This window comes from Anopheles ziemanni, chromosome X (assembly GCF_943734765.1).
Source record: "Anopheles ziemanni chromosome X, idAnoZiCoDA_A2_x.2, whole genome shotgun sequence".
Lineage (NCBI taxonomy): Eukaryota > Metazoa > Arthropoda > Insecta > Diptera > Culicidae > Anopheles > Anopheles ziemanni.
The window spans coordinates 12890160-12909196 of record NC_080707.1 but is presented as its reverse complement, the minus strand read 5'-3'; the positions used below and the strand labels follow the sequence as shown (position 1 = coordinate 12909196).

Here is a 19037-nt window from a genome sequence, read left to right as displayed (position 1 = left end):
GGGTCAGCGAAAGTATCGAAGGCGAGGAGAGCAGATCCTTTTCTCGGTCGATGGCGAAAGCGGAAGTTTACCTGCGAGCAAGCAAGTGAGTTGCACGAATCGAAACGTACGCACACGCACCAAAGACCGAAACCAAACAACCGAACAAGGGGGAAAAACCCATCCCAAAAAAAAAAAAACGCGAGAACGTTGTAAGAAAGACAAAGCAGTCGACAAAAGTTGTGGTGGCGTTTGGCTTTCGTTTGCCGCAGCCAACAAGTTGTTTCGCAACAAACAAAAAAAAACAAACAAGTGGTGGAAGAAAACGAAAGTGCGCAAATATGGCGATCGCATTTTACATTCCCGTGCTGGACGATGAGGCGGAAAACCAGCGCCTCCTGCAGCAGCAACAGATGGTGCTGCAGCAGCAGATCCTGCTCCAGCAGCAGTACCATCTTCAGGCTCAGCTGCTCCAGCTCCAGCAGAGCCTTGGCCAGCAGCAGCAGCAGCCGCAACAATCAGCAGAAGTGTCATCAGCGGCATCGTCGTCGTCGTCCTCGTCAGTGGCCGCTCCGTCGCCGGCTGCCCCCGAAGTGACTTTGCCAGCGGAAGCGGTTCCGTCACCATCCACACCGACCAACGTCGCCGCTGCCGGCAGCTCGACCCCATCAACCTCCGCACCATCAGCAGCAGCCACGGCCAGCCCGCAACCACCAACAACAACCAACAACAACACCGCCGCCGCACCCCCCAGCACCCTGCACAGCAACCATCGTTCGCAGCTGTTGCGGCTGGCACTCTACGAGATCCTGTTCCGTCACGTCATGGACAGTAAGTATCGGGCTTCCGGTCCACCCGCCGCCTAACAGTGAACCCCCCAGTGCCCCCCGGGTGTGTGTGTGTGTGTTCGAGTACATCTGTGAGGTGTTTGTGTGCGAAGGTGCTAACCGTTCCCCGTTTGTTTTTCTCGTGATTTTTCCCTCCCCTTGCCCGCTTAGCGACTCCTGGCCGCAGCCGTTGTAAGCTCTGCAGCAAGCTGTGCTACCTGCTGCGTAAGGTGTGCTAAGCTCCCCATCCGCCATCATCACCAACGCATTTTACCACAACAACTACTACTACTGGAAAACGGACCCGCACGCTGTCCCGCCGGAAAACCCAACCACAGGAAAAAAAAAAAACCATCTCGCACACCCAGGAAGGAAGGAAGAAATTAGCGAATAGGGAAACATACAAGTGCTGGTACCTATCGTTTGCCACCGTCTCTTGCCCGATAAGCAGATTCCGAGACATCTGGCTATCCGGCCCGGAAAAAAACAAGTAAAACACACATCGCTGCCACGGGGAACATCACCGAAAAACATTCGTCGTGGGAAAGTGTGGACGGCGACGGCACCCGGAGAAGCGAGAGAACGGCGCGCTGCGTTAAGAACCCTGGAACCCAAACGAAACGAAACGGAAACGGAATGCATGGGCAGGAAGCGAATTTCCCAGCGCCGGGAAATTCTTTTTTTTGTTTTTCTTTTTTTGGTTTTGAAACAAAAACAACACCTACGCCAAACTGCCGGCGGCGTGGCGTGTAGCGGCTGTGATCCACTCTTCAACGCCAGTGGCGCTCTTCTCAAGCGTGTGTGTGTGTGTGTGCGTGCGGAATGTTCATGTCCCAAGGACAACACCCCGCACAACTATTCGCAATCGGTAAGTGAAGTTGCAGTTCTTGTTTTCCTTTCGCAAATCATTGACCGGAAGTGGCCAAGTGGCGCTCCTGATCTTAGTAAAAGTGGTCTTATAGTTTTTTTCTCCGCATCTTTTCGTTTCACTTTGTCCGCTTAGAACAACAATTAGAACGGATTTCCTACGATACAACTTCAACAACAAAACACAAAAAAAAACAAAACGACGACCAGCGAGATTTGGACGACGGAGGAAACACGGCGGGACAGGAGGACGGGAGACACACGCCATAGTCTTAAGGAGCCATTCGTGTGCAGGGAACTCGACTTCGATATAGGTATCTCGATATATATTTTTTTTTGCAAGCTAAAAAATCGATGCAATCTCGTGTGTGCGGTTTTTTTTTTAAATTCTTTATCATAATGCTTTATTTTTTCTACTTTCTACCATTATATAATCTCCATTTCATAGTAAGCTAAAAGGAATTCGATTTTTTGCTATAAGAAATTTTCATTTTTTCGCGACGCGAAACCCGCTAAAACAACGTACACTTCCCTTTTTGCAGGAAGAAAGGAAAAAAAAACAAATGGATGCGTGCGAGCGCAAAACCGTCAAAGATTTACTTTTTAGTTTGTTTTTTTTCTTATTTTGATTTGTTCGTGCATTTGTTTCCAGCACAGGTGGAAAGATAGATAAAGAGAGAAGGGAAAGAGTGCGAGTTCGAAAGCGTTAGGCTAATGTAAAAGGAATAAGGATTTGAGCGAACAACCCCCTGGCTGCGACGAATGATTAGCAGTTATTGCACGTAGAGCGTCGTAGGAAACCGAACGAACAGGTTTTTCACGAGCATATTAAAAAGCATAACACTAAACACTGATCGAACAAAGCGCGAAACAAGTGATGGGACGCGCGAACATCCCCCTTTTTTTAAAAAAAAAATACACACCATTATCGAAACTAACTAAAACACATTAAAGGAATAGAACCGTGAAGGAAGAAAATTTAACGGAAGAAAGCTACAAACTGATAAAACATAGTTCAACTAGCATGTAAGCATTATGGCTGTAGGGGTTTACCTTCATGTTGTGTTATACATTTCTTCGATACATTGGATTCGGGGCCGGGCGAAGATGGCGAGCGGGCTATCATCGGCGGCGAACACACACAGACAGCATGCAAACTGGGCCAAAAAAAAAAGCGAAAAAGCGCGAGAGAGAAGATGAACTAGAACTGGAACTGGAAGAGCGGGCCGGGTGGGAGGGGGGTCGTTGACCGCACGGAAGGCGACGGCGGGTTGCGTTTACCCAAAAACTCTCCCCGCGCGGCCGGAACGTCTTTCAGTTCGCATTCGCATAAGTGTAAGCATAACTAACCATTATCAAAAACCACTATCCCCCACCCCTCGCTACTTGTGTGTATGTGTGGGAGTTTTTTTCTTAATGCATTTCATCCTTTAATTCAACTTGGTTTTTTTTTTTGCGGTCGTGTCTGACGGAAAGCAGACTTTAGGCAAACGTGATCTTTAACAATAATAATTTTAATCATTTTATTTTTATTACTCACCCTTACTTAGTTGTGTGCTTGTTGCTGGACAAACACACGGCACAGCTAATTTATCTAGTTTAAGGGCGTAACCTGTTGCGTAGAATAGAAAAGAAACAAACAAACGAAAATCAGCTTTCAATTTTTCGCCTCGTTCGAAAAAACTGTATCTCATTCGACCGTCCCACCTTGACGGGGTGCGGTGGGTGTGTGTGTGTGTGTGTTTGGGCGTGTTGAGGTAAAAAAGTGGAAAACTGCCGTTGTACGGTTGTGTGGAAAAGTCCAAACCGGAAACGGAAAAAAGAAAACACACTAAAACCAAAACGATACTTCTCTTTGCGGATTGCAAGAGGTACAAAATTTCGGTTTCAGAAGCGCGTCACTTCACTTTCCTCGACTTCGCAAACCTCTTACCCCCCGCCGCACCCCCTTCGTGCATGGTGGGCGGACACCCACACCACCACCCACCCCGGTGGGCGGTTGGAAAAAACCAACCAACCAACCAACGAACCCGTGTCACGGCGCCCTTCGGGTTGCGTCTTAGAATATTTTTTTTTGTTCGTTCTCCACCATCGTGTTAGCGGGAACATTATTTTTAAATGTATGTTATTTTTACCAAACAAATGCTTTGTTTTTCTACCATCCTCCAGTTCGTTTTTCGAATGGCATGAATTACCTTCCTTGTTTGGAATCGTTCGCTTCTAGCGCGCGCGCCTTCCGCCTTCCTTTATGATTATTTCTTCTGGGATGACGTTTTACTGGATAACTAGAACTGGTCCCCCCTCCCTTTTTCCTTTCCTTTTGCTCCCATTCCCCCCAATTTCCCGGGCAATCGAATCGAATCTTGTTGATGAATTGTGTTTGTCCCGCAAAACCTCCCCCCACCCATTTGGAGATCGGTTAGTGGAAAGCGAAACGAAAAGTAAAAAATAAAAAGGAGGGGCAAACGGGAAATGGTGTTTAGTGTTTAAGGAAAGCAAACAATGTGATCATTAGTAGAGCAGCTAAGCCAATAAAGAAAAAGCACAGCATTAAGCTAAACATATATATATATATATATATACATCTGGCAAACATTGCGTGTACCTTTCGCTTTTCGGGGAAAATTATGAAAGAAAATCCTTTATGGGGTAAAGGGGTTTTGCATGATTTGTTTGCATTTAAAGTTTCGTAATAAAGCACATCGATATGTATAATAGCTCTCGGATGACAAGCCTTTTCCACCAGCAGGACAAAGAGAACGGGCAATCGAACGATACGTTCGGAAAATCGTTAGATAACACGGGGGGGAAAGTCGACAAACCGCCGGGGAATGTGTCAACGCCCCCCCGGATCGGCCGCTAATCGGTGTCTGTTGTCCCAGGGCAAGGCACTTGGATGATAAAAAAAGGAAGAAAGAAAGCGGGAAAAGTCGATGAAAGATAAACCAACGAAAACAAATCACTGGGTGGGAAAAAGGCACGAAACACGGGGAAAACACTACTCCCCGGGCTCGCGGGTGTTGCGAATTACTTTTCCTTGTTTATCCCCTCCTCCCGGCCATCAAATGCCAGGGGAAGGTAGGGAGGTGGAGGGGTTTGGTGATCGATGCAATGAACTCGTTTCGCGATAAGGAAAGAAAGAAATTAAATTACGTGCAAAACCCCCAAAACGGGGGAAAAAATAAAATCTCTCAGATAAAAAAGTTTCGCAACATGCTTGGGAAATCTTGTTCAGGAAAACAGTTACCCAGCGACGGTTTCCAGCGACAGAACGGGAATAACTCCCGCCGAAACACTGGTGCGGGAAAAACATGAGTGGTGAATTACAGTCGGAAATTAATAGATTGGATTGCAGCGCTAAGGTGACGGAAACGAAAAAAAAAAGAAAAACAAGAGAGATAAAGACAGGGATAAAAAAAAACAAGCGCGAGTGAGGTTGCCATGGTGAGGAACATTGGGACGTTAGGAAGGATTTTCCGTCCCTCCGTTTTGAAACTTAAATGGTGTTCATCACGCTCGCGAATTTACCCGCATATTTATGCTACAATTTTATGATTCGTTGCGTTGCGAAGAAACCCCTCTTTTGCGGGGAGGAGAGAGAAGGGCAGAGAGAGAGCTGAGATAATGTTAATCTCGAAATCGAATCAGACTGCACCCGTCGGGTTTTATTCTTCTTCCCCCGGAATCGTTTGGAAACGTGCAGTGTGTCACTAATAATAAAAAAGAAAACAACACGAAAAGCTGATAAGAGTTTCAGTTTTTGAAGAAGTCAATCTTTTGCATTTGAAGGAGAAACAAAACGTAGCGGAAGGCAAGGCAATATGCACCTTCAAACGTATTGTTTGGAAAGATATTTCTCGAAATTCATTTAAAAAAAACAGCTCAACATTGAACAGTTGTATTGGAGTTGTGTTATCGAGTAACACAAAATTTCAAAATGAAATTAAAAAGACATCAATTGAAAAGTGTGAGGTTATAAAAGTCGAATGTTTGATATTTGTATTTAAGGTGTTTTGAGAACTTGTTGCCTTGAAAAAACAGAACCGTTTGAAGTACATCTGAACACATATTTCCTGCCTAATGAATTTATCCAAATAAAATAGCATGCGTCGAATGAGGGTAAAATAAAACGCTACCTTCGATTGCTATAGTGCTTTTGACAGGGGTCAGCAAAATTCCGTCCCACCAGCTAAATTAATCCGGCCTAGTCTGATTTTTCAGTAGAAAAATAATATGTTTATTTTCCATCATCAATTCAAGCAATACAATCATCGCCACCTCACATACGGCTCAGAATATTCAAAACATCTAAAAACTGAATTATTTTAATAATTAAGAGTATGCAATAGTTAAGTAATTTGAGTAGATTATTTATTTAGAGAAGAATAGTTTAAATTGCAGGGAAAGAACTAGAATAAATAAAAATAAGGATCAAAAAGAATTTAATTAATTTTAACACTTTGCAAGACATGGACTAAAATCATTTGTAAAAAACAAGTTGCTCTGTAGAAAAAGCAGATTCTCAAAAATCGATAAAATAATTGCGGCTAGTTAAAGTAAATTTTAGTAATTCGTATTAAGTTAACTTATGTCAACTTCTCAATTGGATTTTTTTTAGAAAGCATGAGGGAGCAAAACCTCCGACGCAACCGCATTGAAAACACAAACAATCGTTTTCCAAATTCTAACGAAATCAGATCAAGTTTTTTAAAACATATCTTCCAATTCAACACTGTTGTGCTTTTCTTTGGCAAAGCGTTTAGATAAGTAAAAGTGCATAATTACTACAGCCAGTTGATGTTTGTCTCGAAAAATCTGCGTAAAATTCTATTCTCTTTTCCATATGTCGCCGAAAAATAAAAGGTTGGGTATGATGCACAGGAAATTTAAAAGCGGTAATATAATACACAAAAAATGCAAAAGTGTAAAGCACACTGATAAGAAGCTATTCTTATAAATCCGACCTATAATACATTTTGGCTCGCAAACCTATGTTTGAGCTTGACATCACTGACTCGCGGTTTTGGGTTATTTTCAATCATCTGGTCCCTTGCGGTAAGCTTGTGCCGACCCCTGACTTATGATATAAAAGCTTGTGTGTAATGGTTTGAATCTTTTTAAATTCCGTCATTGGTTAAGCGTAAAAGGATTGTTGAAACTCTTCAGTGTTCGTTGGAAAACCAAAAGATTGATAAATATCTCATCTTAATTCCAAAAAAGATCGCTTCAGATTTTTTTTTAAATTTCAAATCCCAACTGTTTTATCTAAATGTTTTTGTTGATAAAAATGTCACGTCCCACGGAACAGACCTTGCACGAACTTTTTGCCCCACATTCCCTCCTACGTCTTGACGAAGTGTTTAAGCACACTCGTTCTGGTGCGCTTTTCGTTTTCGACCGTGCTCGTTTCCGCTTCCGGCACTTTCCCGAACCCGAAGCATAGAAAGAGGATACAATTGGGAGATGAAGAGTCTTTCTCTCTTTGCCTGTTTGTGGAAATCGCTGTCTTGCGATCAGTGATAAACACGAGCCCGTCCGCTTTGTGTTGGTATCGAACTGCTGGATCTTGGCATTGGCAAAGTGGCAAGAACAAAAACCCCCCGCCAGACAAGACAAAACAAAATATCGCCAACGATAAACTTCTGGTGCAATTTCCGGAAAACTACTTGGATGGCGCACTCGAGGAGTTTGTCCTCCTGTGTTTTGGGGCGTGGAGCCATATTTGCATATTTGCCAAACGCCGGGACGCGTCGGAAGGAAGTCAGCTGTTAGATTTAACTATCGGAAGTTCGGTACTTTACGAGTTCGGCGGAACGAAAATTGCTGCCAGCGATCGGGGTGGGCTGCCTCACGTTACTAATTCCAGCCGTCTTTCCGTGCGGCTTCCGGGAGGGGGGAAGGAAAACCCCTGGCCAAGAAGCTCGGTCGACGTTCGCGGGAAGTAAACTGTCCTTCATCGGCGTCGCTGTTTTGACGAGCACCGGATTGACGTACCCGCCACCCGGGCAGGGCGAGAAAAACCCATCGACGGTGACGCACGCACGGTTGATGGCTCATAAATATTTAATTTTTGACAGATAAACGGCCCCGGGAACCTCGCAAATGCGCATTGTTTCGGCCCCGTGTTCGGACCCCCGGGGACGACCGGGGAGTGCTTTTAATTTACCCGCCGCGGCGGGTGGGGTGTGAAAATTTTCACGCTCGATTCCTCCCCTCGAACCCTCGGAAAATGGGAAAGGGACAACAATCGAAACATAGAAATGGCAAACCACACATCGTTTATCGTTTCTATCGGCACACTCGGGTCCGATCGGGAATGGCATCCGGGGAAAGGGGGAGTGCTAGGGACCGGAAAAGCGATAAAAGGGATCAAAATGGGAGGAGGTAGTGGGGAGGGAAGCGGCACACATGCAATCAAAATATTAAAAATCAGAGATGTAAATATTTTCGGAATTGATTTTATTGTTATGGTGCAACCAGCAGCTGGGAGCGACCGGGAAAACGGGGAGGGAGAGGAAAACCCAGAAGCTCCCGGATGCTACCAGGCGAGCCGTAACCCATCGCTTCGGGTTTTCTCCAAGGGAACGCTTACAATTTTACCACCCCGACAGCATTCAAGAAGGATATCACTCAATACCACATTAAAAACCATTCCCTGGAAACCTACTGTAAAACATCTGAAAATGTTCTCCGAAGCGAAAACAAAAACATTATTTGTTTACGTTTGTGAAAATCCAGTTAATCTAAAATAATTGATGATTTCGAAAACATGTGCGTGTTTTTAAGCCTGTAAATGTTGCTACAATACTAATTTTACATTTTATGGTTTGATTCAATGTTCCTTAAACTTACAGACTATGTTTTCTACAATGAACAGAATTCCAAACAAAAGAACCAATATTGTAAATTAGGTATAAATAAAACAAGCAAAGCACAATTGTCAACAAAGCAATTAGTAATTGATAAAAGATATAACAAGGCACTGTTTCGTAAAGTAGAACAAGCGTATTTAAATAAAACTAGAATCCTGAGTTGATTTTAAAAATGTGAATTTAAAAAAGTAATAGATTAATCATCAACAAAATTAAAACCTTTAACTAGATCAAATACAGTTGAGATCAATAAATAAAATTATTTAAGACTCGACCAACCAATAACATTGATAATCACAATGCTAATTTGAGGAATATAAAATTGAAACACTTTTATTTAATTTTTTTTTATTATTTAAATGTGCCAAGTAAAACTAATGAAAGAAAACAACAAAACAATCCGAACCAAAATAAATTAACAGATACTCAATGGATTTAATTAAACAATAAGGAAAAATGGCAAATAGCAAACAGAATATAAATTAATGAAATATTAAACTAGAACGAATATTTTCTCATACAGATCGAAAACAGACAGTTTGGTTTCATTCTTCAGCCATTCGAACAAATACAGAAACGGTCAGTTTGATTTCATTCGATTTTATGATGTCATCCCTTCTTCCTCTTCCTCTCCGAAGCTATTTAACCTTCGATAATTTATGTTAATGTTTGATGTTTCGTTTTTTTCCCCATTTTGTTGTGTTATCGTTTTGTTTACGATGTTCGCACACTTCAGCTTCCCAGGAGCTGACCTACCCCAAAGCATGTGTGTGCTTTTGTAATCTTCGTTTTAGGTTGTTTGCCTTTCGATGCAATCATTCGCACATCAGGCGCGTATACCAGCAGCTTCCGTTCGACGTCAGTCTAATGTCATCATAATTTATTGCCTGCACGTTTGCGAGAAGTGAGTGAATGAGTGAGTGAACGGTGATCTCTTGTTAACAGCAAACGCTGTCATCGGGAGGGAAACGCCAATACCCAGCGGGGCCTATTGTTTCCCGCGTGTCCGTTTCCCTTTTCCCCCTCCTTCGCGTACCCGGAGGAGAGTTGTTTTTTTCTTATGATGCCCTTTTCTATTGTATGAACAATGCGAATTCAGTTGATGCAAAAAGTTGATGATAAAACGAAAAAATTGATGCGATAGCAGGCACCAAAAAAAGGGGATGAAAAAGGAAGCTGCTGGACCACACACACACACACACACACACGTGACATACGCATTCGCTGATGTGTGGGCCGATTGATTTGAAGGGTTCATCAAATCAAATCAAATTCAAATAAATGCGCCTCGCTCGAGGAACGCCCGCCCGGGCACGTGCCCGTCGTCCACCCGGTTTGATCGATCGAGCGGTGTGCGGGAAGGAAATCTGTGGAAAACCACCAGTGGACACGAGTGGGAAAAAAAAGAAACATAAAACACACAACCAGCAAGCAGTCCATCGAATCACGAAAGTGCACTTCCTGGGTGACGAGTTCATGCTTTTTTCGTCCTTTCGTTATTTTTATTTATATTGATGCTTCCTGACGGACGCGCCGCGTGACCGAATCCGTGCTTATCCACCCTTCCCCCCGAACCCGCGAGAGAACCCAGTGATAATAGATGAACCCTGAAACGGACTTTCGATGGTCGGAGAAAGATCACCTGACACCATAAATAACAATTTCCGCTGAAAGTGTCATGTTTTTTGGCACAGTTTTTTTGTTTTCTCGAATTTCCTTTGTCCGAACGTGGGGGGAGGGAGGATGGGAAAACTATGGTCCGCCGCATAATAAACGATCCGTCCGCCGTCGCATTGTCACCGCAGTGTCCAGTGTGCAGAAAGCCAATATGTCAGCGTTCGGCTAATGGCTCGGTCGGGCTGTCAGAACGACACGATCACACCATGTCACACCATCCTCTCCCCTTGCTCCGTTTCCTTTCTAATCACAACCTACTGGTGTCTCATATTAGTCCTGTTTATGTTTTTTTGTTTCTTTGCTGTGTTTTTTTCTCTTTTGTGTTTTCCCTGTCGTCGCCTTGTTTTTGTTTTTTTTTTTTGCGTTGACCCACGCTATCCTGTTTTCGAGCCTGAAGTGTGTCGGAAGTGTGTTTGTCTGCATAGGTTTTCAGGTCAATGTGTATGAAATCTCTTTTTGAACCCCAGCTTTGACCACTGGACACTAGTTGCATTCCTTTCCAAAACAAAACAAAATGGATAAATCAATCTGTGAAGACCCTTGGTAGGACTTTTTATGTTTCCAGCGCATTAACGACTCTTCAGTTGAGTCTGTTATTGATTAGGTCTGATGGATTCCACCATTCATTCTGCTATATGTATTTTAGAATGTAGTGGGGCCTGGGGTAATATGCACCACGTAAGGAGAACGGATGAATTTTCGATCAAATTTTGCTGGTCCAAAAGGTTCATTAAGGTTCAAACTGCCTGCTCGGGAAATTTTACCCTTTTTGATAAAAACATCATCAATTAATAATTTTCTGAAAAGTTAAATTTTGGATTGCAAACCCAAACAAATGTGCTGTGGTACAATGCACAATAACAAAAACGCACCAAAACAAAGGAGTAAAATACGCCAGTACAGTGTGGCATGATTATTATTAATATTATCTTATGATGATGATTATTATTATTATTATCAATATTACTATTATTATTATTATTATTATTATTATTATTATTATTATAATTGTCTTTAGTTTTGCTATCATTATTATAACGCTGAGGCAAAATGTATCACATAAAAGAGATATAAAGCACTCGCAAAATAACCAATTTGGATCAATTTATTAAATTCAAAGTTCAATTAAGTTAAATAATTGTCTGCAATTTTACTGGAAGGTAATGAAATTGTCAAAAGCCAATGCTTGTTTTAGACAACATCTTTATTTTAATTGATAACAATTAAAAATTTTTTACAAGCTGATACATTTTCCGGTTAACAGTGGAACACAATCGTCATTGAAATACGAGTTATTCTGTATATTTCCTGAGATTATTACACGCAGCTTGAATCTCATATTTTAATTACCAGAACTATTTTTGCCATCTATAAAAATAACAATATTTGCTCGGTTTATTTTTTAGCAGAGTAGTGGGCAAAATTATAACTAGTTAGAACTGAATAGGTTTAACTTTGAATTTATGTTGCATCGTTTAGTTCACTCTTTCAGGGAAACTATGGTTTTTGCGACGTTTCGTAGATAATTGGAAAAGGTACGTTTAGCCACTGAGGTGCATATTACCCCAGCCACCCCTATTTGAATTTGTACATTAGAATGTAGCTTCTTTCTTTCCCTCTCTCCTGCCTAACGCAGTCCATTTTTCGGGTCGGGTTCAATATGGACAATGAGGGATGCAAAGCGGAATGAAAAATGGCCGGGATGACATTTGATTCGAGTGTCCCGCCGAGTGATTGAATTGTACACTCATCAAACTGGCCAGATCCGTTCTATCATGGGAGATGCGTTTTGGCTTCCGGACTCTCCCTGTCCTACCTCAAGGTATTCCGCATTTTTTTCCCCTCTTCGTTACCTCATCTCGCGTGCTTATACTTTTCCTATTGAAACGGTTTCGGATGGTGTCATCATTTTTAATGACTTTCATACCGATTTCGCTAACCCCCGATGGGTGTGTGTGTGTGTGTGTGCTGGTGCGCCATTTCGATAATGGTGTCGAAGTGGACGTCGGTATTAAAAAAGAAAACCGACGTTTCAATAACAGCACTTACCGGGTTGTTAAGCCGATACACTCTAATCGAATTGATGAGCCGGGGGAAAGAAAAAAAACTAACGCGCTGTTGTGACCTGTTGAAACTGGACCTGGTGTGCGGAAGTGGGGGGGCAACGGGGCGGTAGAAGTTAAGCAAACGGAAAACTATTATTTTGCCTTTTCTCTAGTATTATTATTTTCCGCAAAAAGCGAGTGTAATAGATTTTATTGTTATGGAGCAATTTTTTCCATTCGCTGTGTCCTCTCTTTCTGATTTTTATGATTTCATCTCGGATCCAATGAGAAGATAGTTGTTGCTTTTGTTGTTGTTGACTTTTTTATTTTTTCGTTCTGATGCAAGCGGAAAGCGTGGAGGAGAAAATATCTCCGCAAAAGTGGCCTGGAAAAGCGGAAACGCATAAAGGAAGCAAGCCATGTCCGCTCGACTCAAGTAGGAGGCGGAGTGGCGTGGGGGATTGGGGGGGGGAGATAGTCTCGTTACCTTCGAAAAAAGCGACCGGTTGGAAAACTATCAGCCCGCGTTTCCTTTCCTTCCTTTTTGGCGGAAAATATTCTCCTGGAATGCAATTGATTTTCGAAACAACCCCAACCCCAACCTTCGATACACAGTTTCACGAGTGTGTGTGTGTGTGTGTGTGTGTGTGTGTGTGTGTGTGTGTGCTTGCGCGGGAAATCGTTATTGTTTCGGGCACTTGATTTCGTCGCGAAATCCTCCTTCGTTTCAAAACGCCAAAAGCCAGCGGAAGGAACCAAGAATTCCAAACACGGGGAAAGCACGTGAAAGGGTGGCGGGGAAAACTATCCACCAGCTACACGACCGTCGGCTTGCTTCCCCCCACCCCCATCCCACGTGCCCTGACGATCCTGAGACGCGTCCGAAGACGGGGTACAATTGAAGATTCATATACCATGCTAGACTTATGTCGATCGTAAAATTTAACGATTATGCTGCCGAGCGTCCAATGTCGCTTAAGCTGAAGCTGTTTCGCCAGATCGGTACATCCTGCCGCTGCCTTGGCACGGCATCCTTTTGTTCGTTCCCCGGGCAGAAGACGCAGAAGACGCCCGCCAATAAAATAGTATTGGCAAGCAATAGCGCTGGCTTGGCCCGAGGAAGCCGTTTGCCCGCCCACTTTTGGCGTGCGGGACCGAGTCTGACGTCGGCAACGTCGACGAGTCGAGCGGAAGCTCCGGCACCATCACCATCATCATCATATCGCCATCCATCCATCCATCCATCCATCCGGAGCAATTCCGCAATGGCTTTTCCACAGGGTTGTGGAAGCGACGGGAGACACATGTGGGTGTGTGTGTGTGTGGCAATTGAGTCGGAATTTTTCTCTTGGTGCTACTTTTTTGACACTAATTCTGCACATCGTCATGACCGTCGACCGATTCCGAGCGTCCTTCTTTCTTTCTTTCTTCCGGCCAACTTTCATGTAGCCCGAAACGGAAGGAAAAGGTTACGGGTAGGCCGGGGATGGGCGGGGAGGGTGAAACGAGGTACAGGCAAACGTTAACCGCACGAATCGATAGCAGTGGTCGGCAAAGTTCGCCCTTTTGACATTTCATGGAACCAATTTTCAAAACCTTTCTTCCATGCGAAAACAGGATTGTTTAATAAGAATATTCCAGAATATTACTCATTTTAAAGCAAAATTGCGAGAAGTTGCGTGAAAGTTGCGCAAAGTGGTAAAAATTACGTTTCCTTTTAAATACTTGATCCGATTTGAATAATTAATTCAGATTATTTATAAAATATTTTTTTCTCACGTGTTGTTTGCAAGTTTGGTTATCTTGTAAAGTTAAGAAAATTGAAAATGTTATCAAAACATGCCGCCATTTTTCAAAACTAAATCCATGAAAAACTCACACAAATTGTTAGATTTATAATGTTCCATAAAGCAGTACCTTTACGGAATTAAACGGAACTCTTTGAGACAACTAGATAACCTAAAAACAAAGAAAAAGAAAGTAAAATCCGTCGAAAGTATAAAACAATTTGTTTGAGAAATCCATAAAATGTGAAAAATATTTATCAAAAACAAAAGTTTATCAAATTTTCTAGATAAACTTTTGTTTTATTCTTTAAACATCCAAAAACATCCCCAAATCCGGCCCGCCAGCTGTTTTTATCCGGGCCGTAAGAAAATTTTAGTGCTTCATACAAAAACTCTACTCAACTTTTATCGAACTCGTTCGTTGTCACGATGTCATTAGCTTTTTCTCAAAAATGAAAATAAAAATAGTTGAACCAGTTGTTCCATACTAAGTTGTTGTTATACTCATGACGATATAAAATAAGACTCGCAAGAAAACTCAAAAATCTTTAAAATAATGTGCACAGAGAATTCATTTCAGAAACAATTTAAGAAATTAATTAACAGTCCAACGAACCAAAACAAATTTGTTAAAAAAGGTCCAAATTCAACTAAAAGATATGATATGAAAATGATGAGTTTAATGATTATATATTTATATTTTATCTTACACCCTTTTTAATGTAACCTTACTATTTAAAAACTTGATAGTCTTTTAATTTGAAAACATCACATCATTAGCTATGGTATACGGCCCGCTCTTAGGGTATCTTTTTAATCATCTGGCTCTTTTTAGAAAATGTATGCCGATCCCTGGTCTATATGGTGGTGGGATTGAATTTCCCGACCAATGAAAAGTTAACCAGTTTTCCAGCTTTCCAAAGACGGAACGGATGGCAGTGGAGGCAAGGGGAAAATAGTGAAAGAAGGTCCCAGGAATGTCCCGTGGCAAATCCGGGAACGATCCAAAACAAATCTCGCGTCCGGGTGGTTCTTGCAGGGAAAGGATAAACTCTTGTTCAGTGGAGGATACGGGAGGCGTGAGCTGCGGTGTGAAGATGAGTGGAAATCAGTTACGTTTTCCATCACGCCAACTACCCACTTCATGCAATTGATCCCTCGAGAAGGGAAGATTTCACTTTCACCGTGCGCATCATCTGTGTTCGCCTTTTTATTGATATGTTTACGACGGATCAAACCTTCCCTTCAGGATTTGATTCGGATCCATCCAAAACTGCGGAAGATGATGCGTAGATGGTGACTACCACACCGGGGCCTAATATCTCAGACATCCTCCAGACGACCGGCTATAGCCTATAGCCCAGCATGACGAGAGGGAACCAGCATTGCTTTATGGTTATTGCAACCTCCTCCTATAGATACCGTAGGGAAAAGTGCTGCAGCTCGACAAATTGCGTACCCCTCACCACCAACGTTGCTCCAAGGAATGCCGATGCGTCATGGCGTCCAAATCACGAGTGGAGTTGGCGACAGTTACCGTTAAGCGTTTTGACGTCGCAGGAAAATGGGCGAGCTTTTCGCAAGAATGTTCGTTTGATTGCCGCCCGCGGCAAGTAGGGACGCTTAAGGCTAATGCGGTGTGGATGGTTGTCGACACTACAGGGCAACAGTTCAGTTGAGGCCTATGTGGACAGATCTGCGCTATAGCTATAGCCCATCTCAAGGGGAAATTTAAAAGCAATGCAATGCCCACTTGCAGTGCGAGCAAACCGTAATCTAAAATCGCAATTCCAAACGACTTCAAACGGGACTAACGACTAAAGAATTCTTTTTGTAGACTGACTGAACACCAAGGTATCGGACCTAACCCCCGGAGGTCTGTTTACACCATTTAGAAAACGAATTTGAATAAAACCGGGCAGCCATAATCATTAAGTTATCAAGATTTCTGGACTGCGTCAGTTGCCCAGATGTAGTCGCTAGAAGTAGACCCACACTCCGTTCGACGTCAACCAGTCGGTGTATTGGTTATCATATCTTAGATGGTAGAACTTTTAAATGGGTCACTTTGAAGAAATGTTAATATTTTATATCGAGAACATACCGCTGGAGGAATACAATTTTGGAATCGAATCCTCAACACTAGAACACATTCCTTTGGAATCTTGAGATATTGATATTAAGTGGTCATTTTGACCACTCTTTGGATTCACTTCTTCACCATTCCGCTAGCTCGGTGTAAACCAGAGTAAGTATTAAAAAGTTAAAGTATTAAAAAGTATTTGATTCATAGTTCACACCCTTTTATGTTTATATGAGTAAGTCAGAGTTTCTGGTTGACAAGGCGGTTTGTATCCCAAGGAAGTGAGGATCTCAAAGGATCTCAAGAGTGAGTTAAAGAATTACTAGTCGTCTATTGGGGATTTATAACTCTCATTCGACTCTCAGTGTGGGATTCGATTCTCAAACAGGGTGCCGAAGCCCATAACAGTAACAGTGTTAACGTTGTTCATGCGTCTGGTTAAGACTCCGCAATCTACATTTAGCATTCCGTTCCTTGTTACGGATTTAAATATCTATGATGCCTAATAACTCATTTGCTATGTTTTAGAATCACAAAAGAGTAATTAAAAGATTTGAAACATCGTGAAAATAGTTCAGTTTGAGTCAAATTCCCAAAAAGACTTGATATTCTCATCACTTCAAATGGCAACACTCAACTTGGAGAGTATCAAGCAAGTTGTAACATTGGAACTTAACAGGACTTAAACAACAAAGTTACATTTAGCTAAAGTAAGTTTGTTTTGGCCAGTATCACTCCACTCTACAATGTTGCGTTATACGATTAGATTAGAAAGCTTCACGTGTTGCGTTTTCCACAAACAAACAACCGGTGCCTTCTATATCCACAATGACCCCGAATGATGACAAAGGAAGAATAATGCAATCGTCAACTTTATTTCTCTCTTCAATCTTTAATCAAGCACAAGATAGAGCCACCGGTTCGGTTCTGGGTGAATGCGAGATTTATGAGTTTCTTTGCCTCTGATTGCTCCGCGCGACTTCCTTCACGTCGTCTTCTGAAGTTCGGAAAGTTTTATACTGTCCACCGTCGCTCCTATCGATGCTTCTTTTTCTCTCCCCCTTTTCCCAGAAGGTAAAACCGATCTACGCAAGGCAAGAGATTCCGCCCCAAACAAAGCCCCAGCCGTGCGCGAAGCGGTGGAGGAGAAAAGTGCTACAATAAAGCCCTAACCTTTGGCGTTCGGGCCGAGTTCCAAGAGCTTCTCGCGCGCGGATAGTTTGTAAACGCGCGAGTAATTAATTTCTCCGGGTGGATCTCCAGCTCGAGGGATAACATTCCCATGCTTCCACCGGAACGCATTGAAGTGTTTAGTTATAGCGTCCGCAAGGTTCCCCCTTCCACGGACGATCAGCCTAATCCAATATTGGACTGAAATTATGTTCATTTTAATGACAATACAGTCCCTGACAATCTATCTTGCCACGCCTCCGTACCCTCGAATTCCAAATCCCTCCGCTTGCCCGGGGTTTACACTCGATTATTGGACGGTCTTTAGCGACGCTTGGTGTATCTGAAGACCTATTGACAGGGACGGACGGACCTCAGAGTGTGCGATAGAGGCCTGAGGAGGTTTAATCGCTCATATTCAGAACGATTGCTAAAACATATTAGCCAACGTTGTCTGATTCCTAAGCCCAACGAGAAATCAGATAGCCATCAAACGCATTCAAACCGGTAACGATATTCGGGAACTCGACGTTGTAAATCCTCTCACGTCGGACAGTAAACACCATCGAATGATCTCATCAAAGTAAGGACTTATTAAATTCATTTATTTTACCCGAACCAGCGCTGATCGAATTACGGCAGATTGCGTTTCTACGAACTGTCAAACGGTAATGACCACCAGCGGACAGGCAGGGATTGATGGGCACCGGTTGTTTGGGGAAACCGGGGCAAGATATAAAGAGAAGCTGAGTGTAATAAATTGGGAATTGATTCAACGCGTCAACGTAACGCACGCTGGAACTGGTGGAATATCCGAATTCGTCGAAAAAGGAACTCGAACCCGGAGCGATGGGAAGCCATTAAAATAGACTATTTATTCATTAATTCTTTTATACCGGCCGGAGAAACGAGAATGCTCGCGCGGGTGAACCGTATGGCTCGAGGAGGATAGGACCAGCCACGGTGGCGATAAAGTGATTCCTCCGCATCCGGAGCTCCGGAGTTCGGATTCTGCTGGATTTAATTATTTTTTCCACCGCACCCCGCACCGTCCCAACTTCTAGGAGCGAATGAGGGAGGGAAAGGAAGAGTGCCCCAACCCCGAGTTGCTCCCCTTTTCGTTCCCAAAACACTTTTTCTGCTTGTTTTGCTCGCAATGGAGAGTGCGGGAGTCGGAATTGGTCAAGAAATTAACCGGTAATGTATTAGAGTAGCAGAAGAGGGGATGGGAGACGCACAGGATGGGAGGCGGCGGTACCGGAAGATCTGAGGGAAGATGGGATAAGTACCGGAGGTGATTCCACGTCCGCACCTATATATCCCGAACTCTTGAAACTCTTGATGCGTCCGCGAACGACTCCAACAGAGATGGTAAACGGGGTAGAGGCCATCAAGGGGGACGAAAGTGAGTTGCCCTGCTGTCCCCTGCTGTCCCCTGTTGTCAATGTCGGGTTGGGAGGTGATTAGGTTTTATTGTCCGGACAAACAATCCACTCCGGAGCTCGAGTGATCGCTCGATGCACCGTGAAGATTCGATCGATGTACCGAGTTCTTCTGTTTTCTCCCCTTTCTTTCCCGGCAAACGGCGGCGATCACCGCTTCCCCAAGATGACGCCTACCCTCTGCCGGACGTTAATCTTATAATAGAGCATCTAATAACGGCTGGAAACGCCGCGCGAGCGTCGGACGGTTAGACGTCCAGTACTTTATCCTCCCGGGGCTCCCGTGGG

At 43.2% G+C, this 19037-nt stretch overlaps 1 protein-coding gene across 1 annotated transcript; it reads left to right on the top strand.

The window, feature by feature from the left end:
- Nucleotides 1–291: 291 nt before the first annotated feature.
- On the top strand, nt 292–1151 carry LOC131290938 (transcription factor kayak-like). Its single transcript, XM_058320128.1, has 2 exons — nt 292–810; nt 978–1151. Exons 1-2 carry the CDS (start codon nt 321–323, stop codon nt 1043–1045), a joined length of 558 nt encoding a protein of 185 aa, XP_058176111.1. The 5' UTR covers nt 292–320; the 3' UTR covers nt 1046–1151.
- Nucleotides 1152–19037: the final 17886 nt, after the last annotated feature.

Bases quoted from the DNA above. Each gene is read 5' to 3' on its own strand.
- LOC131290938 (XM_058320128.1), top strand. From the start codon at position 321: ATGGCGATCGCATTTTACATTCCCGTGCTGGACGATGAGGCGGAAAAC. The intron at 811-977 runs GTAAGTATCGGG...TTGCCCGCTTAG, and splicing joins GTTCCGTCACGTCATGGACA to CGACTCCTGGCCGCAGCCGT.